General features: G+C 41.1%; 2 protein-coding genes across 2 annotated transcripts; one reads left to right on the top strand and one right to left on the bottom strand.

Annotated features, from left to right (window-relative positions):
- Positions 1-9243, bottom strand: PNO1 (partner of NOB1 homolog). The gene is made up of 7 exons (XM_054022393.1): positions 8954-9243; positions 7526-7675; positions 4204-4287; positions 3662-3722; positions 1916-2033; positions 609-679; positions 1-333 (listed from the first exon to the last, which is right to left on the bottom strand). Exons 1-7 carry the CDS (start codon positions 9176-9178, stop codon positions 266-268), a joined length of 777 nt encoding a protein of 258 aa, XP_053878368.1. The 5' UTR covers positions 9179-9243; the 3' UTR covers positions 1-265.
- Positions 9244-9303: 60 nt separating this feature from the next.
- Positions 9304-25204, top strand: DNAAF10 (dynein axonemal assembly factor 10). The gene is made up of 8 exons (XM_054022392.1): positions 9304-9594; positions 12748-12848; positions 15803-15933; positions 17646-17747; positions 20422-20537; positions 21060-21194; positions 22878-22975; positions 24243-25204. Exons 1-8 carry the CDS (start codon positions 9406-9408, stop codon positions 24448-24450), a joined length of 1080 nt encoding a protein of 359 aa, XP_053878367.1. The 5' UTR covers positions 9304-9405; the 3' UTR covers positions 24451-25204.
- Positions 25205-25583: the final 379 nt, after the last annotated feature.

Genomic DNA, 25583 nt, shown 5'->3' with positions numbered 1-25583 from the left:
TTTTGATTAGTGATAAAGCATTAATCTTTAATGAACATACGAGGGTTTACATTAAATTACTTAAATATTGTGTCAAAAGATCAGACATTATGCCTGAATGAAAACAGACTGCAAAAGCAGCCCTACTTTCTTCTGAGCTTCCCAATCAACTCGAAGGAGGCTGAGCAGAACTGGTGTTATTTCTATACACATTAGCTGTGTATTAAGATCTCCAGCCACAATATCTGTATACTGGATACAGAGTCCCAAATTAAAGTCCTGGGTCTTAGAATCTTTCAGCTGCTCTGCTCGCCACAGCTCTAATATTGCCATAGACTTTTGATGGAGGGCTTCCTGCAGAGAAGACAGACAGACATTATAAAATGGTATTGACAGATAATCATTAGTACAAACTCTGCTGTAAGATTGAGGCTGCTTTTGAAACCTCAAGGTGTCTGCATTACTGCCAAGATAATTTGCCATGACTGACAAGAGGCTCGAAAAGAAATTATCAGCTTGTCAACAGATTATTAATGAAACATCTGGGTAAAAGGTTTCCCCTTAAATACAAATCTTACAACAAAGCAGTGTTTTTGCACAATGGACTGAGGTTAGTTAACAGGGCTTACCTAAAATGAGATTGCAAATTGCTGTTCGTGCCATCTTAATATTCTGAAAAGATCCTAAAATATGAATTTTCCTGTAACAAGGAACCAAAACAGTTATTTGGGAAAGGTTTTTGCCTTTAAGCATGTAGTTAATGTTGCAGTATTCAAGTGAATTTGAGATTCAAGAATTAACGCACTAGATCTTTGGAATCCATTTGTACTTTGTTGCCAGTCTTGCATTATTAATTACAACACTTGTAACAAGTATGACTGAGATGGTGTTTTCCTTTCACTTCATGCTACCAACAACGGGTGGAATCTCTGTCCTATAGTCTTTTCGGATACATAATTTATTTCCAAAGATGTTACGATTAGCTCGCTTGACTGTGCCAAGTTTGGAGAGGTCAAGATTTTGAGTTGTTGTGTGATGAGAGTAGTTGTAACCAAGTTTAAAAGCAGTGACTGGAGGAAAAACTGATCTGGAAGTCCAAGACCACACTTCCCATTTAAAGACAGTAAGCATTCCAAACAATGAATAACTCATTGCTATCCTCTACCCTTTTGAATGCAACTTGTGCATGCTCACATTTGTAGATGCAAACTATATATCTGCACTCCAGCTATCACATGAAGATGCACCTTCCCCTGCATTTTATTTAGTGGGTACAACTTGCATCTACAAAAGAGAAGAGGCTGAACTGCCCTCCCTCTGGAAGCTTATCCTTTAAAATCTCCTCAAACATGGAAGCATTAGAACAAGTCCCCGTCAACTTCCCTTCACCAGATCATTCCATTGAATAGCTCAAATTCAGCCATAGAGGGGGGCTAATTTGTGCTTGACTTTAAACGTGTATTTTCATATTTTGAGCACCTTCCATCTTTATAACCAGAACATGGCTACCTGTCATGTGTACATTCTTTCAAATTTCATACCTCTTCACTGATACTGTTTGAGCTTCCTGCAATTTAGGAAACGTACAATTCTGGGGGACACCATTCAGCTACCATTGGAACATATCTCCCCAACTCATTCAGCTTCCAGTGATGTTGCCTTAGATGCTGATCCTACTATTGGCTCCTAAGGAGCGTTCCTCTTTCATTACCATGTAGGCCAAGAATTCAATCACTTTGAAGATGTTAGCATTCATTGGTTTGGAGAGCAAGAATCTTGAACGATCCCCATCATGTAGAACTGTCCCTACATTTACATGCACAACATGACATTCTGGGTTATTGCACAGAAGGAAAGAATCGATAAAGGATCAAATACAAGTTTTAGGAACCGCACATTGCCTAGAAATTAAATGTGAGAAGGAGAGTCTACTTACGAGTCAGCAAGAACTATTCGTGTCCTGGTTACATTTTCTATAGTGAATTTGGTTTTTCCACCTTTTCCTGCTATTCTTCCTATTGCTCTAGAAAGGTGATCTCCTTTCAAAGGCTTGACTAAAGCAGAAGGGAAAAAACTGCATTTCATTAGCCAATAGCAATATGTATTTCTATAGCAGCTTTTAGGGTCTTTCAAATCACTTTACAAACAGGAAACAGTTTTAAAATTCCTCTATGGTGATAGGGAAACACTACACAGAGATTATTTTATTCATTACAGTGGGACATCAGCTCACCCCAGAGGTAGCAGTGTTTCAGAGAGGAGTAATAAAGTGATCTCTGTGTAGGACTAACAGGAATCACTCCTCAAGTGGTTGGGGAACAAGGACCAATTCCTGAGTGAGTTGGGAGAGGATCAAAACAATTAACATGCTCATGTAGAACAGAACTGAAATTAGAAACATCCAGGGTCTTATACCACCCATATTCCTTTGTATCTGTGCACCTTCCATTAGTGCATTCAGCAATGTAACTAACATCTGTCAGTTGTGGTTCGTGTTCTCTCATCCTCTCCCCAGGGGGAGAACTACACATGCAGTGGAGTGCTAGGATTTATTTTGTTTTTTGTTTGCTGCTCCAATCAGCATTCGATGAGTGGAGCCAGGTGTGGGGCAGATGGGCCAAAACACAATTCTACTCCCCAGTCTAAAACCCAGAGCTATGGTATTCCCTAACAAACACCCGGATGTCACTTTTCAAATTCACTATACACTTCCTCCTTTTGGCAAGGAGAAGGGTACCTACATCATTATTTGTCAGAAATAAGCAGCAGAGATTAGGCATACAGGCTTTCATAAACCAGATGAGAACTAACTTGACAAGTCTGATACACTGCTTTTAACACTGAACAAAGTGTTGATGTTTTAGGAGAAAGGCAATTGTGCTACCACCACGCATCTAGACAATTTTGTACCACTGTATGTAGAAGTAAAAAGTTCTTTCCTGACCCATCAGGTGAGCAATGTACATCCCCGAGGAGAATTACATGCTTTTTCAAGACTGCGCAGAGTGTTACTGATCATGTTATCCAACCTTTTAAAAAAAGGATTGACTTCCCACAGCCGTGAACTACACTGGCTGACTACTTACTACAGGAAGCAATATTTCCACTACATGATTTTACCTGTCCTAAATTCAAGTGAAAGGTGTCACACTTGCCTTTGAATTCAGAATCAGTTTTGCAATGCTGCTTATTTTTGCTAAATACCGCCATAGCAGATGTCGATTAACCCACGCAATGTTTTAAAAAATTGCAGTACAGGTTTGCTGATTCTCACGTTCCTATTTAGACGCTAAACTCCTTGGGACAAGGTCTGTCTTATTTTGTACAGCATCAGGCATACTGCCACTGCTCAAACACTACATGAGCCCAATAATCCTCATGACAAACTAGAATCACCCTACTTTTCAGCTAAGAAGTAACAGGGAGTGCTCTATTGAGGTCTCATTACTAAGACTGCTGCTTTTGCAAAATACACTATAGTAGTGTATTATCATAAATACGTGACAAATTCAGTTATACTACTGTACAGTATCTCTGATTCATGCTGTTTGCTTATACACTAAGCTGCAAAACAACTCACAATGGATCTCAAGTTCTACTGAATATTAAAGGCAATTTTCTTTTGGGCAGAGAACATGACACCTGATGCACTATTGAAAGTTTTGCAACAGAAGACACTTACCATCTGTAACTTCAAAAGATTCTAGAAATAGGTCATCTAACCTAACGAGAGCAAGAGCATCCTAAAATATTAAAAAGATTGTTATAACACTGTAGCATACAGATAGGAAAACATGTTTAAGGAGCTGCATCATAAACTTTTTTTTTTTTTTTTAAACAGACACCTCTAAAGCTTAATTTAAAATGCATCAAATGGTCTGATGCGTCTTCAAAAAGTGAATCTTACTAGAAGTACATGAATATAAGCAAAATAGTGAATTCAAACAAACATCTATGCAAATATAGATCGATAGCTAGACAGACAGACAGAGACCAGAGATTCAACATATCCCTTCGGAGTGGTTTTGAAATAAAATATTTACACAACACACACCCCTCCAGCTTTACAAAGGCAAGCTTACTGTACCATTGTGTTGGGAAACTAGAGAAAACCTATGCCCCATAACCAGCATCCCTGCACAGAAGCCAGCAGGTTTCTATTATCCCTACTTATATCACAGTTTAGACTAGGTGACCAGGACAACTTGGCTGCTGAAGACTCACCTCAACTTGAAATCCAAGAATAAATGCTTTCACAAAGTCAGCTGCTTTCGTCAGAGCACTTACATCTTTTGTCTCTTTACAAGTCTACATGATAAACAAATTAAGTTGCATGTGAGAGAGAGATCAGGACTTGAGAAATTTACCGAATACCTTCTAGTCCAAGAACTAAGTAAACTCACCAGGCTGAAATACACCAGTTCCCCAAGCCAACCCCCTCCTGTCTGATCTACTGCTTGGGTCCAAAGACCCTGGAGTTCTGCTGAATTAGCACTGCCTTCAATTAATGCTGGCCCTCCACCGTGAGAATTTATGTTGCTCCCCAGACCACTCAATCAATGCTGGGCAGGCTCTGTCCCCACCAAGTCAGTTTATGACCAAAGTCCTCTGCCAGAATGGTGGGGGCCTGAGGTTTTCCTTCTCCTGGAACAAACCCCATGCCATCCTAAAACAGAGAACTGCAAAGAAAGAAGCAGGGAGGCACTAGACAGTTTGACAACCACCAACAGCAGGCCCCATCTACCAGAGTATTGAGAACTTGTATGAATGGAATCCTCGCTAGCATCTCCTTCCAACACAGGGATGTGTGTGTTGGGATTCCTGCCAAAAGCTGCCAAGGACACTGTGTGTGTGTGTGTGTTGGGGGGGCGAGGGGGGCCGGGCCGCACACGCGCACAATTTTGGCCAGATTGAGATTAAAGTTAATGATTGGACAACTATGAAATTTAACCTAGGGATGTGGTGGATCTTCCATAATTTGAAGTCCTTAGATCAAACTGGATTTCTTTCTAAAGATATGCCCTAGATCAAATAGACATTATGAGCTTGATACAAATGTTGCTGGGTATGCTATGCAGGAGGTCAGACTAGATCATAGTGATTACTTGGGGCCTTATCTACAAATTTATGAGACACCAGAATGATATGCAAAAATGCAGGTTTGGACAAGGAGAGGCAGTTGTGAGTCAGCAGCATAAAAGAGATAGTCAAAGTCATAAAATATCTAACGAAAAAAGGTGACCAACAACAAAGCCTTGTGTGCTCTCCACCAAAATTTGGAGAGGAGACTAAGAGGAGGACCCTCCAATGAAACACTAGAGGCAGAGTAACACAGGAGGAGAACCACAAAAGTCAAGAGCAAACAAAATTTCAAGAGCAATAAATTAGACAGCAATGAAGTCAGACAACTGGTCAAGAAAAATGAGCGAGGAAAAACTTGACAAATCTCATGGCTTGAAGTGCATCACTAAAGACTCTGGTGAGAGTGGGAGCTTTGTATTCTGGAGGCTTTTTTCAAATCTCCTCCCTCTAAAGCATCAGGGATGGTCATGGCTGGAGATGGGCCAGTGGACAGACTGGGCTGTGCTCGGAGGTGTACTGAACATTCTCTCAGGTAATTAGCTGGATGGTTCTTGTTCACTTGATCAGGATCTAACGGTTGACCGTATGAAGGAATTCTCTCTCAAGTGAGAATGGCAATGGCCTTGCAGGGTTTTCCACCTTCCTCGGCAGCGTGTGGATGTGGGTCACTTGCCAGGATTATCTAGTCATCTCAATCATTTCCCTGCCACTGTAGGGCCCTCAGACATTAGGACAGACTAAGACGCAGCTCTCTATGGTACATAGTAGTCTAGGCTCCTATGGGCTGTAATCACAGAATATCAGGGTTGGAAGGGAGCTCAGGAGGTCATCAAGTCAAACCCCCTGCTCAAAGCAGGACGAATCCCCAACTACTTTGGTCTAACTTCAATTGTTGGGGTTAGTGCGTGTATGCAGGGAGGTGTTAATGACCTGTGACAAAGGTCAGATTACATAATCTGGTGGTCCCGCCAGGTCTTAAACTCTATATTAGAGTTTAGTGGGCTGAAGCATGACTGGTGAGGGTCTACGATGAAAACAGAAGAAAAAAACCCCACGCATTGATTGCAAGGGAGAGCGAGTTCAGAGATGCAGGGGGAAGAGATTGGACAATCATTTGAAGGTGATATGGGATTAAGGTGGGCTTCTTTTTTCCGATTTATATTTTAAAATTGGGGAGACCAAATCACGTTTGTAATGAACATGGAAAGAACCAAAGTACCTGTTGGCGGGGGGGAGGGGAGGGTGAGATAAGACAAAAAGGGCTGGGGATTCTGGAGCAGGTGGAGGAGGAAAGCAAACAAAGTCTCAGTGAGAAGCAGAATGTGCTAGGGGCTGACGGAGGAGATCATGCTGAATTTTAATCAGTGTTTCCTTTGTCGGTGGGAGACATTCAATTTTTAAAAAAAAAAGGAAAACTGACTACATTTGTATAACATTTCAATATTGTTATCCTCAAGAGGGGATACCAAAAAGGTTAGTAATGCCTTCCTCTAATTGTTCAAACACATTCTACAGTCTCAAAAAACAGCAGTTTATAAATCTCCAATTTTCCAAATTAGATTTTATGTATATTACATATAAAGATCTGTGACCAAGTCACAACTGTCAAAAAACAAGACATTGTACAATGAAGACATTTGTGCAGGCTTATCTACTGTAAGTCTTGTAGTGGCTATTGTACTTGGAATAAGATTTACTGATCAGGGAAAAGTTATCAGTAGCTTCCACATTTCAACTCTTAAATTTGAAAATGTGGCTTTTAAAAAGTAATCTGGAACACAGCTTAATAAAAGTATTACAACATGCTATAAATATAGTTACCCACATGTCAGGGGCTTAACACAAGCTTTAGACAGGCTGTTAAAAGTTGTTAAGCTGCGTAGGCAGTCAATAAGAATGTTAGTTATGGCTGCAACTATCACTTTTGATATCCCAAGTGACTTGAGCGTAGTCCATTAGGCAGAAGGAACACACGAGCTAAGTAATCATGGTTGCTTGTCTGCTATGATGAATAAAAGTCATTATGAGATTTGGCAGCCCAAAAAACATAACTAAAACCATTTACATACATGTTATACAGTCTTAACTATTTACAAAGCATTGCATTCTGCAATCAGATCTAGTGGCTGGGTCTGTTAAAAAACTGATTTTTCCCTCCCTTACAGTGATGTCAAATTAGAGCGATAAACAGCCTCTGGGTCAGTATTGCTAGGGGGTTAATGCCTTTCTCTAAGTTTTATTTATTGCTTTACGAGTAAAGTACTTGAGGATACAACTGTTAAGTTTTAGTTTGATCCCATATGTTTTACAGGGCTCCACTTTAGTTTCCTATAGCTCGTAAGTGGTATCTAGATAATAAGTTTTTGTGCTACGAACAAATACAAGAGATAGTAAAAGATAAGTTTTCTAACTCAGCTGAACTGAGGTGCTGCATGAAAATGCCAGGAAAGAGCTTTCTCCTTACCTTGATTTCTACATTTCTTGTTTTTAAGTTAAATCTGATTTGAAGATGCAGGTGTTCTACAATAGGTGTGAATATTTTCATCCAGTTTTCTTTCAAAGGAGTATATCTGTTTGCTGGTACAGGAATTTTCCTCATTTCATCTTTTCCACTCTAGAAAGAAAAAAAAGTTTAAGCAGCACTAACCACCACTATGATCATTCTTGCCAAAAGAGAGCCTATCAGAGTGTTCAATCATCAAATCATGCTTTTGCCTTGAAGTCACTATACCAATGAAAGAAAAAAGTGGTAGAGAAAAATATCAGGGAATCCAAAATTTATACTGCCAGAGCACTTAAAGAAGTTTTATAGCAATATTTTACTTATGATGGATGAGATTAAATATTAGTATTTATTGGGAACAGGCAATGCCAAGGAACTGGAGAGTTATTATCAAGTCCTTCAACTTTTAAAAGGCTGAAACTTCTTGCTGCAAATGTTTTCCCATCTACTCCTGCTTAGTTTCCAAACAGTGTTCTTCAGCTCCAAATTAACAAGCTAATCTTCACTGGGGAAAAAGTGTGTGTGGAGATTAAACTTACTATATAGCTAAAGGGACACAGTCCACTAAAGAGTCACACTTCTATCTACAAGTGTTTGCCTATCATTCCTAATATTACTTTAGCTAAATGATAAAACGTTTGCTTTTTTCTAGTTTGTTTACTTTTTGCATCAGACAGCACACTACTTACTGGTCTCATTGTTTCCCCTGTATAGTCAAGGTCTCATGTTTGTGAGCAGAAACAAAGGAGAAAAACCATTACAAAGTTATATAGCCGCAAAACCACAAAAGTTTGCCGGTGGACTCAAGACCGGATCTAGTACCTACAACTACTTTTTTTCTGTCTTTTTTTAAAGCTGATTGGCTTTCAAGTTAACAACGCCCCTTTAACAGGACCACTTCTGCCGGCAGGGAGGTGAAATCTAACAAGGTCTCAACCATCTCCCCCCTGCCAGCCACCCACCCACCGCCCTTATTTACCTTGAAAAAACAGCAGCACCAGGGCGACAGGGCACCGCTCAAACCTACTTCACTCATGTTTTAACCGGGTCCCAACCCCGCTACAACCCGGAGCGCTGCGCTGCCACACGGCTGGAGGACACAGCGGCGTGTCACTCTAGGAGCTGAGCCTACGTGCCGGCGTCCCCGGGCTCTGCACCAACAGGCCGGGGCCCTCGGCACGGAGTGCGGCGGGGGCACAGGGGAGCTTTGTCCCCCGCAGCAGCCGGCTCGCTGACAGCGAACGGGAACTCGGTGGCAGCGGAAGGGGCAGCGCGGGGGCTCCGGGCAGCGGCTGACTCCGCCCGGCTGGTTCTAGCTAGACGGGCAGGGCCCGTCCCCGCCACAGCCCCCCCGGAGACCAGACCGGGGCCCGGCACGTCCCGGCTCACCCTGAGCGCGTCCCCGGAGACGGGCGGGAAGTTGGGCCTCTTGCTGGGCCGGGGCTGCCCCGTGTCCATGCGGCTCCCGCCGCCCCCATCCAGCTCGGCCGCCCGCCGCTTCCGTTTGCTCCGCTTGGGGACCCTGGTGAAGCCCCCGGCCTCCGTCGCGCTCTGGGTGTCCGGGGTCGCGCCGGGGTCGCCCCTCCCGGCCCCTTCCTCCGCGGGCTCCTCCATGCAACACTTCACACGTGCGGGCGGAGCCGGGCTAAGGGCTGACGCAGTCCGGAACCACAGATACGTCACTTCCGTCCTCAGGCCCCCATCACGGAACTCCCAGGAGCCCTCCGTGATGCCTGACCAGGAGGGTGGGCTGAGCCCCGGATGTGACCGTTGGGCCTGCGCACCTGGCATGTGTGTAGACGCCACAGGCCGCGGCGGTTGGGGCGGCGCCGGCGCGCAGTATGTCGGGCGCGGTGCTGGAGAAGCCGCAGCTGATCACGCACGTGCAGCAGTCGCTGAACTACACCGTGTTCGAGTGCAAATGGGTCCCGTGCAGCGCGCGCCTCCTCTGCCTCGGCAGCGTCCCGCGCGGCACCGGCGTCATCCAGCTCTACGAGCTGCAGAGCGGCCGCCTCAGCCTGCTGCGCGAGGTGAGTGTCCGGCCGGCCCGGGGCCGCCCCCACACTGACACCCCCCGCCCCGCCCCACGGGAACCGCTACGCCTGTTTCCCTCCCGCCCCGCGTCTGTGTCTCTGCTGCTCTCAGGCCCACGGCTCTCCTATGGGCCCTTCTTTGTGTCTCTGTCCCGGCGGCTGTCCGCAGGCCCCAGGGCAATCCTGCGCCTCCAGGCCACCCGGCTCCGCGAGCCGTGGTTGCTATAGCAACGCGGGGGCACGCGCCAGCCCTGCGTGGAGTCCGCTGCGGAGCACGAGCCTGTGGCGACACCGGCCCGTCAGCCACCCCTGCCGCGTGGAAGCACAAAACTATCCCCTGACTTTTTAAAATGGCCCCACCATCTAGTCGTGGCCACTGCAGAGAATGGGCCCACTTGTCTCTCCCCTCCAGACAGACGAGAGATGGAAAAGTTCTGGTCAGGCCATTCAGTCCGTCCCCCTGCGGCCATCAATCAGGGACACGAATTTCACTTCAGATGCTACATTTTAATGGCACCTTTTGGGCTTGTCTACACTGGCACTTTACAGCGCTGCAACTTGCTCAGGGGTGTGAAAAAACACCCCCCTGCGCGCTGCAAGGTGCCAGTGTAGACACTGCACCAGCGCTGGGAGCTGTTCCCCTCCTTGAGGTGGGTTTTTTTTATAGCGCTGGGAGAGCTTTCTCCTAGTACTTTGCCACGAATACACTGCCACGTTAAAGCACTGCTACAGCCAGCACTTTAATGTTGCTAGTGAAGACATGCCCTCAATCTCAGGTGACCCCAAAGTCAGCTGGTAAAACATATGTAGCAGTGAAATGCAGTCATCACTGGAGTGAAGGGCGGCAATCAAATTGCACACAGGATGCTTCTAAATGTGGATGGGGGAGGAAGGAGAACATTGCCAAGGTAAAAATGTAAACAATAACCTTTCAGGCCAACTTTGTGTCATAAAAAAGAACATAAACCCAATTAAAAAAACCAAACTTTTAAGGGCATCTTTAAAATGCATCTACATCAGTGACAGGTATTACATTGATATTTCCTAGAAACTGGTTAGCTTCATTTCTCACTTTGTGCTGCTGCCACAACAGCATACAAGCTACATGCATTGTGGGAGGGTGTGAAGAGATGGTGAAGGAGTGGTACCACTGAGGCTCTTTTAAAATAGGTTTAAAATTTTCTTCCAAGCAACTTCAATGGCATTTAAATATCCTAGCTGTATTGTATAGAGTTCTTTTCTCCCCTCCCCCCATTAAAAGTAATACATTAGAAATGTGAAAGGAACATTTTAATTTTTCTCCTTATCTTTTAAAAATTAGTCTGACTTCTTGCTGTTCAACTCAGGATGGCAAAACCTTCTGTCTGTAACATATTTTTTTCTTGATTTGAGGCAAAATATTTTTTGTTGTTGTAATTAGAGTAGTACCTTCTTGCTGCATTTGGGGATCTCAAGGATTTTAACACACACCTTGCAGTAGTGCTGGCTGCTAATTTGCTTTCTAAAATCAGCTCAGGTAGCTTTTTCTGCTGTATGTATATATGAATGTGTTATCCAGTGCACTGTTCCTAATCGAGATTTTACAAATCAGACTGTACTTTATTTGGATTTTAGACCAGGATGTGCTGCCAAAATTTTAACAAGAGCTCATATATTTCCACTTCAGCCATGTCACCTCCATACAAGAAAAAACAATCCATATTCCTCCCTTACCCCCAAACTATAATATGCATCCTCCAGCCCAGTACTCTTTGACCTTAAATGCTTCTCACTAACTCGCTGAGGTTCCTCTGACTGGATCCTCTACCTGTCCTCTTTTCTGTTCATCAGTTGTGGGGTGAGGGGGAAATGCCAGCTCCTCTCTAAATCAATTTCTCTCCATTACTGTCTCACAACTGTGCACATAGCCAGGCTAATGATTTTGGGAATGTTATTGGGAACATACCCACATTTATCTGCTCCTCATTAAAAGGAATTAGGGTGACTGGGCATCGTTAGGTTTCAACAGCCTCCTGTTACGGAGATGTAGCCTAGTTACACTGTTGCCTGCTCTCACGTTGGGAGGATGCAATTTAAAGCTCCAGCTCCTGGATTCATGTGATTGTGGGAATCTCATCTTTAATTTAAAAACAACAACAAAATTCCTAGTGCTCTGGCTGTGGAGAAAAGTTTCAAAATGTGACCCTGAGTGCTTAAAACCCAGAGGGCAAATAAAAATAATAATAAAAAATTTTTTTAAATCTCATCATTTTGGGAGTCTAATTCATGATTTTTGATCCATTGAGCTTTAATAATCTTTTTGCATCAGTTTATTTTAGTTAGACTTGAAAATGATATCTTTTCAAGTAAAATTCTCAAAACTTACTGTTTGTTTTAAAGGAATGCCGAAATTCTCCTTCATAAGGTCCACTGTTTGGCCATATAACTAAGGACTTTCATGATTCCTCTGCACGTTGAGTGATTGTAGGTATTCAGTCAGTAGCTACATGTATACATTGTTAATGACACTAGTTATACAAGGTTTCATCAATTTTAGGCACCATGATGGCTTTTTTAGGTGCACAGACTACTACATGGAGCAGCTGTTTTTTAAATTGAAGTAACCTTTGAGGATTTACTGATCTGCAGTAACAATAGTGCCTCAGTTGTATAAAGCGAGTTTAAGATCTACAGGGACAATAGTACATAAACTTTCTCAATGTATAGGGTTCTGTAGGGATGCAACATAGAAGGCACACAAACAGTGTTGCTCCAGACTAATAGAAAGAATGGCTTAATTATCTCTTATGTTCATGCTAGCAGATCTCTGAGAAGAGCTAAAATTCCCTCTGCTATATATTTGCAAATCAGTAGAGACAACAGCCTTTGAGTATCATTAGTGAGAGGGGTAGAGGGAAGGAGACTGAGTGATTATTTTGTAAGAAGCTCATTAAAATCAAATCCACACTATGCAGTGATATGAAATTTTAAAATCATAGAATAAACTGAAGTGTGGTATACCTTTGTCAAATAATATTTCATTTGCATTTCATACTAAATATCTTATTGAAAGTTCACTGCTAGTAGTGTGGCTTTCAAGCAGCTGCTTATCCATTGTGTGGTTTTGTTGAGATTTTTTTAATATGCTGACAAAAAATTTACCCTTTTTAGATTGAAAAGGCCAAACCTATTAAATGTGGAACTTTTGGTGCTACATCTCTACAGCAGAGATATCTAGCTACTGGGGACTTTGGTGGAAACCTTAATATATGGTAAGCATACTAGCTCCTCTCAGGATACCCCTTACTGTACATGATATACTTGAACTCACAGTTCGGGCCTATTGTATTTCCCCTTTTTTTGTGTGTTTATCTGTTTTATAGTTGTGCCTAGGGATCCCAGTCATGGATCAGATCCCCTTGAGTGCTAGGCACTGCATATACACTCAAATGGAGACAATCTCTGTTTGAAGAGTTTACATCCTAAGTAAAACTATTGAACAAAACTAAGACAAAACACAATATTGTCGATTCATTTAAATCTTCTATCTCCAGGTAGCAGAAAGCTGTTCCTATTCCTAAAGGTTCCTCTTGTGGAAAAAGAACAGAAGTATGTGTATATATAAAATGGCCCATTTCCAGCAATTAACAAGAAGATATGAGGAACTGTAGGGGGTGGAAAATAAGCATGGGGAAATAGTTTTACTTTGGGCCATTTTCATTACCACTACAAACAGTTCTTTTTCTGTCCTGCTGATAAAAGATCACCTTAACTGATCACTCTCCTTATAGTGTGTATGGTAACACCCATTGTTTCATGTTCTCTGTGTGTATGTGTGTATATATATTATATATCTTCCTACTGTATTTTCCACTACATGCATCGGATGAAGTGGGCTGTAACCCACGAAAGCTTATGCTCAAATAAATTTGTTAGTCTCTAAGGTGCCACAAGTACTCCTGTTCTTTTTGTGGATACAGACTAACACGGCTGCAACTCTGAAACTTGTCTTGTGGAAAAGAGGCTTTTGGGTAAAAAAATAACAGCCATATATGTTCTAGTAGTTTTTAAAATGAGGTTTATTTTTAACATTCAATTTACAATTCAGATTATTAATACTTTTTTCTTAATGCTTTGGATATTGTCACCAACAACCCGATTTAGAGAACATGTTCAGATTAATTCAAGTAGGTAATTTTTTTGAAAATATAAAAGGAAACCTTTACAGACTTTCAAAATAGATTTTATTTATCTGATACAATTTATTAGCATTCCACCAAGACACTAGTGACAGATTTCATTTCATTGGAATATTAAGAATGGTATTGATAGAGAGTGACTGTTAGTTTGTATGGTTGTTCTTTAAATGACAAGGAATTGAGGAGAGACAAAGCAGAATTGGAAAATTGGAAGAAAAATAAGAACCTGGGAGGATTCCAAATAGACAACCAGTATTAAAGCACAAATGATGGACTTTCCTTTAAAGATGAAGCGCTTCAGGCAGAGAATTGGTTAAAATGGATCCAAAGGGTCATCTTAAATCCCCACTGAAGATACAATTAGCTACAACATTTTGTCCAAGTCCATCCTAATAAACAATATTAAAAGTTTGTAATGTGGGGATTCTAATTTTTTGGAGTTGTCCTAGACTAAAATACTATTCTAAAATTTTTATACCAAATATAAATGTGAGTAGTACGATGTCAGGCAACTTGTAGGACAGTGAGAAGTTTAACATAGAAAAATGAATTGAATAGCGTGACAAACTGGGACTGTTCTTACTGTGGTCTGTGAATGCTGACAGGGCAGTGTGGGTAGGATAGTCTGCATTGGGGGATGGGAGACTGACCGATGGAGAATACCTGAGCATGTAACATGAGAACCCAGGAAGGGGTTAGAGGCCAGGTGACACCTTTGCCCGGGAAACTGAGCAAAGGCTGTGGGAGGGGTCGCTGAAGGCAGAGTTTCAGGAGCTGGCTGGTGATATGGCTGGGAGGCAGACGGGGCTCTGACCTCCTAAGGGGGGTTGGGGCGCCCTGGGACCCCAAGATGGACCTAACTGAGGGGGGGTCCTGTTGTCTGTGCCTGCGAGACCTGTCTTGGACTGTATTCCTGTCGTCTAAATAAACCTTCTGCTTTACTGGCTGGCTGAGAGTCATGGTGAATCGCAGGAAGCCGGGGGTGCAGGGCCTTGTGTCCCCCCACACTCCGTGACAAATAGTAAAGCAGATATCCTCAATAGCGTGTTACGTGGCTCTTTGTGTTTGGGTGGATGGAGATCTGTATGCACTGTTCCCTTTAACCAGTATTGTTGTAAGCTTCCAGCTGCTTGTCTTCAACATGCTTTTTCATAAATGACATTCAGTACCTAGATGTAGCCATCAGGGAAATAACCTACTTCCTTCCCTGACGAACCAAGGGATAACACCCCCCCCCCCCCCCCCATGTACTTATTCGCTATACTGATACTGACTTGGACTCTTTAATACATTCCATGGGTGGCATACCCGAGCCCACTTATCCACTGACGCTTTAAAAACTCCCGCACCCCAATCTGGGTCTATGCTGGTTATATGACATGTATGTATCTCATGATCCTTGTAACCGATACCTGTAATCCCTCTTAACTCAAGCCTGACCCCAGATGTACAATACCTTCCCTCTTAACTTGTGTATATTTAATTTTAAACATTAATAAAAAATGTAAATCTGTTCTTTCAAAGAAATTTCTGCTTCACAGAACTTAGCCAGCTTTAGTTGCATTCTGATCCCTAATTGAGGGAAATTATTTTCTTGCTCATTCTGACCAGTGATTTGTGCAATACTGACTGAGACTAGCTGATTTTAAATGATTGACTAGTTAAGGCACATAGCTGCCAGGGCAGATTCATTTGCATGGTAAGAGTGAATAGTCAGATGACTATTAGAGATCCATACTTTTTTTTTTTTTTTTTTTTGAGGTAATAGAGCAATTCTGAACAGCCTCAAAAGTAGATTAAATCACACACATGAGTGGGGAAACAGTTTTACCCTTTTCCATTTTAGACATTTCTAGAAGAAAGCCTCATGGTTGTAACTTTGCAGTTTTGTTCTCAGCACAAGTCTGAGACATCATGTTGCATTTGTAGCCTACATTCGGATACAGCATTCCCTCCCTTTTGTACAGTAAAGTAGAGCACCATGGAACACGTATACAATATACTGTCTGTTCTTTTCTGTTGTCTAGGAACTTGGAAGCTCCAGAGATTCCAGTATACTCTGTGAAGGGCCATAAAGAAATCATAAATAGTATAGATGGCGTAGGTGGCTTAGGGATTGGAGAAGGAGCACCAGAAATTGTGACTGGGAGCCGAGATGGTGAGTTAGCAAGCCTTAAAATTTTTAATCTTTGCCAAGAAAATACTATTTAGAAGATTTGATTGGAGTTTGTGGGCCCAGTCCACATTGACTTTACAAGAAACTTTAAAAACTGGCCTAATCCTGTTGTGAACTTGGTTATAGCCAAACAAGATAAAATACAGTTTAGCCAGCTCATGTGGGGCCTAGAAGGAATTGGTTAGCAGCAGCTTATCCAGTTGGGAACATCCACTGCCTTAATTTACTTTCTTCCATGTAAATCATAGTGCCACATTACTGGTGCTTTTGAACTAACTCCCCTTCTAGGGTCTGGCTTATCAACATAAATAACAATTCAATTCAAAGCAAGTCTTCTAGCTCACTCTCCAAGACTTCACAGTCCTTTCAAGCCCTCCCTAGATTCAAACAGTTTTTTCCCTGATGGTGCAGGGCCAGTGAATGGGCTCCCTCCCACACTCTTCTTGACTGTTAGTCCAGATCCAAGGCCTCCAGTCTGGCCTTTCTTATAGACCCTCCTAACTGAGGTTCCCTTGCCCAGCAGGCTTAGCCTCCTCAGGGGTCTCTCTCTTCACTAACTGACTGAGCCATAGGTGTTTCCTATACTGTAGCCATGTCAGAGGACTTACTTTAGCTTGGCATGTCCTTCCTACAAGTCCCAGAATGCCACTTCTTAAAGCAGCCAAGGCTGGCTGACTCAAGGTCACAGCTGCCCTTAAAGGGATAGAGGCCCTGTTACACATTGTCATGCCTTTTGGTGTTCATGTATAAGGTGGAATCTTTTAAAGCCATTTGCAACTTTTTTTAAGCAGCTGCTGATAGCTATAACCGAGGCAGCTTCTGTATCTACAGGTGGCTCCTGTGACTGCTGCTATTAGCCCTATGATATGTTGAAAATTGCCCAATGAGGACTGAACTTTGTTCCCCCCCCCCCCCAAAAAAATAAAATAAAAAAATCATGGTTTTGAAAACCAATGCAATTAAATGTGGGGGTGGGGAGGAGATGGCAGTTTACACTTGAGTGCCAGTGGGAAAGCTGGTTTGCTACTTAAAAGTTTTGTTGATTGCCAGAGTTATTGATTGCTCCAATCCATTACCACACCTTGGCAGTTATTTTTCTTTGCCTAGTGAATTTGGCAGTGCCGAGGTTGGTCTCTTCAACTATGGGAACCCTTGGTTGCCATCAGATAAGGTTACAATTATATTGCAACCAGATCTATATGCTGTTTGTTCTATTTTGAGTCCAACACGGGACAAAGTTTTCATTTAGAGGCTGTAGCAAAAAAACAAAAACAAAAAACAAACATCAACATAATGGAGAGTGGGAGGGAAAGAATATGAAATAAGGTAAATACAAACTATGGCAAATGAGCTGTGGAAACAGTACCACTTCCATGGAGTGATGATAGGGTTAGAAAGAAGGAAGAAAGCTAGAACTTAAAGCAAACTATATACAATTCTGTTTATCAATGTGAATCATACTGTTCCTTAGTTGAAATTGGATAGACTGTGTATCAGTGAACTTGTAAAGTATTGAAACAAATCCTTTTCCTCATTTCTGCTCTGTTTTTCTTTCCGTAAGTGCAGTCAGCTTTGTTAGAGAACAGACATGCAAATGTTTGTAATGTCTTCCCTAAAGCAAGTTGAAGAGTGGAGAATGCATACAATACGCGACTGTATTAGTAATCTAAAATCCAGTATAATTATTATTACAGGAACCGTGAAAGTGTGGGACCCAAGACAAAAAGATACACCTGTTGCTAATATGGAACCAGTACAAGGCGAGAGCAAGAGAGACTGCTGGACAGTAGCATTTGGTAAATTGATAAGCTTTTCAGTCTGTAACTTGCAAGCAACAAAATATCTATCCATCTGGTCTGCCACTGGAAGCAGGAGGGCAATAATCAAGACAATCAAAACAAACAAATCGTGACTCTTTCTGTTAAACTTTCTCAGGCAAGAAATGTGATAATGTCCAACTTATACTACTTTCTGTACTTTTTAACCCATGCCATTCTTGCAGTGCCTTTTGGTTATGGGAAATGGCCAATTACTGCTTTTCCTTCCTCTCACATGGCTCTTCTGTGTTCAGCTGTGTATGGGGGAAATAAACTGGAATTTACACTGAAGATATTTAGTGCATCTTTCCCTTTAGTTGTGCATTTTCATTCAGAAATAATCTGATCCTTCTGCGTTTCCTGATGTGAATAGTCTTTACACATGCAAATGGCACTTCAATGGGATAACTTGCATAAGTAAAGACTAGATAAGTACCTTAGTACCTCATACAGTAATTAAGTTTTGTATGGAGATCGCCATAGCAGATGCTGCTTTTCACTGCTCTCGTGTTCGTTAGCTTTTGCTTACTACATAGCATTGTTATTCATTGCCTTTTTGCAAAAACTTTCCCAAAACCATCAAAGACAAGTCTTGCAACATACTCTGAAAACAATCAGGTTTGGACCTAATTTACAAAAAGACATAAGGCTATTCCACAGACAGTGGCCTCCTGCAGTGAAGGTCTTATCTCTGACTCTGGAAAGATTAATCCCAGTACTTCTAGCTGCATTGTCCAGGAAGAATTTAGCTGACTCAGTGGATTGAGCGCCTGTCTCTGATGTAGCACAGCTCCAACTTAAGTGCTTTAAATATTAAGAGCAGAGTGTTGAACTGGGAGCTAATGGAGTGAGCAGAGTATCCGTCTGTGTTTTCAGCATTTTTCTTACTAAGGAGACCAGTTGCTGTGTTCTGTACAAGCTGGTGTTTTTGGATTCCTCCATCATTAGCCAGAAATTCAGTGAGTTAAATTGATCAGCCTAGCGATAAATGCTTGGATTACAGTCATTAAATCCATAGTAAAAGCTGTAGTTTTCTGGTAAAATAATGGAAGGCATTGCTTATTACTGTTGCTATCTAAATGTTCAGAATTAGTGATGACTCCACTAAGGTCTTGTCTACATGTACAGTGCTGCTGTGCCTCTGTAACACTTAGTGAAGACACTACCTATGCCGATGGGAGAGCTTCTCCATTTGGTGGAGGTTCTCCACCTCCCCAAGAGTTAGCAGTTATGTTAATGAGAGACCTTCCGTCGATATACAGCTGTCTACATCGGGAGTTAGGTCGATATAACTGTGTCACGCAGGGGTGTGGATTTTCCATACTCTTTAGTGATGTACTTATATTGACAAAAGTTTGTTGTGTAAACCAGGGCTAAGACCCAGAGACTGTGTACTATATATATATAGAGAGAGAGAGAGAGATACCTATCTCATAGAGCTGGAAGGGACCCTGAAAGTCCATTGAGTCCAGCCCCCTGCCTTCACTAGCAGGACCAAGTACTGATTTTGCCCCAGAGTCTGTAAGTTGCCCCCTCAAGGATTGAACACACAACCCTGGGTTTAGCAGGCTAATGCTCAAACCACTGAGCTATCCCTCCCTCCTACTACCTTGACAAGTGATGTGCAGAGCCTTCACTAGCTTCTCATTAGTTCCCTTTCCCTTCAGCATTGCTTAAATCTTGCCTGAGTTCAGTCTGAGCCATCTGCTCATCACCCTGCTGCTAATTTCTTTCAGACAGTGATGCATAGGTGATCGTGTCAGTTGAGAAGGCATTACAGAGCTTGGTGTCATCAATATATTTTTGGCAACAGCTCCCATATCTCTCAGATCCTTTCCAAGAGTTCTACAGATACTGAAGATGAGGGAGACAGTTTTGATCTCTGTGGAACTCCATATGCGAGGGCTCTTAGAAACGAGCCACTTTTTGTCATAATTTCTTGGGTCCTGTTTGCGAGAAATAATTCATAATAGTGTTGCATCATCCCCTACAGCTAGGTCTTGTAAGCAGGTCAGTAGTGCTCTATGATGGAATGTGTTGAAGACTGCAAGAGAAGGTCTACTAAAGTTGTCTCTGTGCTGTGCTGTACTGCAAAGTCTGTGTATGGTTCAGAGTATAGTCAGATGCCGCATGCTTTTGGACTACTTATGTGAGTAGGAGTATCAGGATCAGGCACGTCATCTGCTGTTTAGAGAATATTGTATTTTTAAATTGCATGAATTAAATATATTAGAATATTTTCTGAAAATTCGTCAAATTATATAGGAGCAGAGAGAAGTTGTCTATAGTTTTCCAGGCACCAACATCTATTTGAACCGATATGCAGAAATTGGTTATTAGACCCAGGAACATATATTGATAAGAAGACACAATCATTTCTGGAGGAGATGCATACATGTATGAGGTGGTGTATGCAATTTAGGCAGAAATCAGGGGGGTGAGCAGTTGGATACTTTTGTTTTAAGGGGTAGAACTAGCTATTTTGAAGACTACTTGAAAATCAGACCCTTCACCTAACACATTAATTACAAACATTCCAATTACATTTCTGGCACAAATACAGGTTAAAATTGCAGACATTCGTTCATGACTGTTTTACAGTGTGATGGGGATAATTTTTTATACATCTAAATAGTTGTCTCTTTATTTCCAGGCAATGCCTACAATCAAGAGGAGCGTGTTGTGTGTGCTGGCTATGACAATGGTGACATTAAATTATTTGACCTAAAAAACATGTCATTGCGATGGGAGACCAACATTAAGAATGGGGTAATGTGTCATAAAGGCATGTTTTAATTTATATTTGTTTGTAATGTGGAAGAATTAAAGGGTCATTGTATCTATTTGAAACTTACTGAGATTCTCACCAGGATAAAATCTACGGAGGATTTTTTCTCCACTGGGCCAACAAATCCTAGTTCATGGATTCTTAGGTTGGGGATCATTCTTTAGTTTATGGCTAGATGGACAGGGCCCTGAAACTCATTTCTTTTGTAACTTGGGTTCACAGCAGGGAAGAGGTTGAGAACCATTGTCCTATTTTGTTTGTTTTCAGAGTATGCTGCAGGTCCTATCAATTTATGCAGGTATTTTGAGAGCATGCTGTTTGAGTGGGTTCAGGTGTTTTTAGATGATTTTGTTGAATCTGGTTATGTCTTAAGTCAGTTGCATTCTTATTACCATTGTAAATGTACCTAGAGATTATGATGGCCCATATTTTACAAATCTAAAATAAATCCTTCAGTGATAAGCTGACTTTCAGAATGAATGTGTGTGTGTTTATATTTCCAGGTTTGCAGTGTGGAGTTTGACAGGAAAGATATAAACATGAATAAATTAGTGGCCACATCGCTCGAAGGAAAGTTTCATGTTTTTGATATGAGAACTCAGCATCCAACCAAAGGTTTTGCCTCCATTTCAGAGAAGGTACAGTATAAGGGAAGGCTGTTCTTGTTAAGGGAGAAATGTCATACTTACTCTTGCAAAGCTGCTCTGGAAACCTTGCAAGCTTAAAGTTATTACATAGGAGGTGTGAGGATGGGCAGATTGAATGTTCATTGGCAGTCATATGATGTGATGAGCACCCCATCATCCAACTGACTTCAATGGGATTTGTGAGTGCTAGGTACCTGTTAACATCTGACCTTAACTTCAGAAAACATGAACCAACCATATGAAAGGTAACATACATCACTTCAAGAGGTGGAAAGTGGGGAAGGCTTTCTGTATGTTGCTGTGTGAGGGACTCAGGCTCAGCTTCTGCTCCTGATCTACTCCCTGAGGAGGAGGGAGTGTTGTCATTTAGCAGAGTTTCCTTTTGTCCATTTAAGGCCAAGGTTTTTGTGGGTGGACTTGGCCAGAAGGATGCTCACCACAATATGAGATATTGAGGAGGATGTAAAAGCAGAGAAATGAGATATGTGGAGGATGTCCACTACTTGCAGGCCAGGGGGACATATGTGAATACTGAGTTCTCTCTAGATGTGATAGCCTATCCTGGAGCACACCACTTATTAGCTATCAGAGATGATGGTCTTTTCCAGTGCTTTAGTATTCTTATTTATTGGTTTAATAAGTAGATGTGTACCCTGGAAGTTTAATGTAAAAGTGATTGCAATCTAAAGTGATGGGATTTGAATCTTAATTGTATCCCAAGATAAAATGAGTTATTCTGAGTCTAGTGCAATGGTGTTTCTCAGAAAGGTTCCCAGAATGAAACACTAAGGGTCCACAGAAAAACAAGCAGTTTGTGACTGGGGATATAGGGAGTGGAGGTAGGTCCAGAGAGAAGATCTTCTATACAGTGGTCTACAGAATGCAAAAGATGGAGAATCTTTGCCCTAGTGGCCTCTCTCTTCCTCCCCAATATCTCTTACCCACCATATTATTTGGTGCAGTTCCTGTTTGAGTAGCAGTCTGACATAGTAAAATTCACTGGCAAGACCGGGCATTTTAATGATAAATTTACTCATGTGACTGTTTTGAATAATAATAGGTCAATGTCAATCTATTATCCTTAATTTGCTTCTTTTTGACATCATCGAAGCTTGTAATAGATGAAACGTATTAATAATTTATTTGGTGTTCATGGCAATCAAAACATTAAAATGAAAATCCTATCATAATTTGTGTTTAATTCCTTTTGGGACATATGCAAAAACTTGCTTACTAGCAGAGATTTATAATTGAAGCCTTTTTTGGTTTGTTCTGCATCTTGCTACGTGACCTGCTTACATGATTTAGATTTGAATTTTATATTTACTCATTTTTTCATGGCTTTTGTGATATGTTTGATAGCAAATTCTGGTAATTGTTGAAAAGAGTCATAGGCTAACGGTAATAATTATCTTTATAATGACTACTTCATATCTGAATATGGAAATCCAGTAGTTACATGATTTTTGTACCTGATTATGGCCTTGCAAGCACATGTGCACATTTAACTTTACTTACCTTACTAGTCATACTGAAGGTGAATACTCCCTTGAAAGCAACTACTAATATGCTTAAAGTTACTGTAATCACTCACAGATATATTTATCAGGGCTTAAGTCCTTACTTATAAGACTAATCTGTAACTAATTTTTGTCTAACTCTGGTATTTATTAGGCTCACAAATCCACCATGTGGCAAGTTCGGCACCTGCCACAGAACAGGGATATCTTTATCACTAGTGGAGGAGCTGGGAGCCTTCATCTCTGGAAATAGTAAGTGTTCACTATCCACTCTAAATTAGGTGAAAAAATAACAAAACTACCATGTATTGTAAAAAGTCTTCCTGGAAAATGAGTATGGAGCCCATGTTCAAACCAAAAATGTATTTAAATTCATTAAATTACAAACAATAGGTAATTTCTCACACCATGGCAGGACTTGATAATAGAGACTGAAAAAGTCCCTGCTGTAACTTGATTGGCATTGTGGGTTTACGACAAGGATGAATTTGGCCCTTGATCTTTAACCTAATATAATCAAGATCTAAATTATATTGTCAGTTAATGAGATGTTAAACTGAATAATAGATTTCTTAAAATTCTTGTTGTAGTAGGTATTGCTGAGAAGTGTATAAAAAGCTTTAGACTTAAATTATTTAATAACACTTAGCATTTTACATATTAGAAGCTCTGTGCAAACATAAGTTAGTCATCATAGCAACTCCATGAGGTAAGTTAATATTATCCTTATAGTTATATATAGAAAGCTGAGAGACAGACGTTAAGTCGCTTGCCCAAGGGTAAAAACTAAACAGCTAACAAGTGACAAAGGGTATGTTAGAATTTGGGTGTTTCTGTCTCACTGCTTTATGCTCAGTTCACTAGACAGTGCTGCTTTGCACATTTAGGATCTAATCCTGAGAGTCAAGGGGAGTTCATGGAGGATCCCTAGTCAGTTCCTCTGTGCAGAATGAGCTGGATCCAGAGGACTGTACTTGGGGTGTATGTTCTCTACATGGCACAGAGCACTGCTCTGCGGTAACACTTCACATGGTAACAAGGAGTGGACAGAGCCAATGGATCCTTCAGTTTCATCCCCTGGCCACCCTCTCTTACTCCTGCGTGTGGACTTTGTAAGCACCAGTGGAGCCTACTTCAGATGGAGTGGCTCCATAGCCTGGAAGTGAGAGTGCCTGGCTTGGTTATTGGCGCTTGGATGTTGGGGGTCTGAATTTGTTCCTTAACGCAGGGTTCAAATGGTGCTGATGGCCTTGTATGGATTCCCTGAGCTGGGGTGAACTTTATCATGTAGCATTATATCCCTTATTCACTTAAATTGACTTAGCTGGATTAACTATGATTCAGTATATTTAGCACAGATATTTTCAGTGTCTCTAGGAAACCCGAGACACCTTCTAATTGGACTTGTGAAAAACAAACAAATATGTGCGTTTGTGGGTGGGTATTTCTTGTAGTGTTTGTCTATGATACATATTCTAAAACCATGCTTGTCTGGTTTTGTTTTATTTCTTATTGGCAGTGAGTACCCTGCTCAGCGCTCAAAGAAGGATTCTGAAGGAGTTGAGATGGGGGTTGCAGGTTCAGTCAGTCTCTTACAGAATGTGACTTTGTCAACACAGCCCATTTCTAGCCTTGATTGGAGCCCTGACAAAAGGGGTCTGTGTGTCTGCAGTGCTTTTGACCAGACTGTGAGGGTACTGATAGTTACGAAGCTCAGCAAAATTTGACAAACGGATTTTCAGGACGAAAGTGACATAGTCTGAGGGGTGTATATAAAAGAGACTTTGTTATTTATAACTTGAATGTCTCCTTTAACAAAGCTGGTTTAAAGAATTAAAAAACAGATCTTTCTATTGAAAGTTCAGATAAATTGAGTTACAGTTGTTTGACTACATACTATGCTGCTGTTAGTTGGAAAAAGTTGCCTAGGCTTAACTTTTTTACCTTCTAATGTAAATTTACCTTTAAAATAAAATGTGCCTTCTGCTTAGTGTGTTTAAAATATCTGCAAGTTCAGAAATTATTTTCAACTGTATCTTCTCAATGTAAATTGCTTTTTTTCTTCAGTAGCACTAATCTGTTCACTCTTGTTAAATTGTTTGCTTTGTATGTTTTTATCATATATTTTTCCATTCTTAGTTATTAGGGAAACTATCCTATGATCCATCCTAGAAAATACATTGAAGGGACAGTAAATTTCTCTGACTTTACTTGACCATATTTGGCAGAGTGTGTTTGTTAAAGTGATTCAGATTACTTCAATACATTTAAACGCTTATTTAAAAACTGAGGATTTTTAAACTGAGGATTTCAGATTTCAAACATGTTTAATGAATGACCCTTTTCATGGAGATGGTATTGTAATTAAGATGTTCAGCAAAATGAGCAGTTTTTGTTATGGATCACTTTATATTCTTCTGTTCATTTTTAATTAATTTGTTACACACTATCCTACAATAAAAATGTCGTGTGTTATTGTAATGTGAAGTATGTTACCCAAGAAACAGAGATGCGGGGGAAGAATACATTTAATTAGGTTTGCAACAAAGGAAACAGTTTGTAGCAAGAAACTGGATTTGCTGCAGAATGATGTATTTCTTCCTGGTTTCTTCATTTTTGTTTTCCATCTTTAAAAGCTTTGTACAGCAGCCAAAATAGTGGGATTTTTGATCAAATTAACCATAATATCCATCAAATAGAAATCTAGTCAAAATCCAAAAAAAGAATTAAGTAATTTCAAGTACTGTATCTTCTCTGAGTCTCTGCCAATTTTTCCTTATTTTGTAAGTGTTTTTCTCCCCTTTTGTAGTTGTGTGAAAACATAAAATACTAGGTGAAACTGACTGCAGGGAAAATAGAA

Source organism: Malaclemys terrapin, chromosome 3 (assembly GCF_027887155.1).
Source record: "Malaclemys terrapin pileata isolate rMalTer1 chromosome 3, rMalTer1.hap1, whole genome shotgun sequence".
Classification (NCBI taxonomy): domain Eukaryota; kingdom Metazoa; phylum Chordata; order Testudines; family Emydidae; genus Malaclemys; species Malaclemys terrapin.
This window is presented reverse-complemented; position numbering and strand designations above follow the sequence as displayed.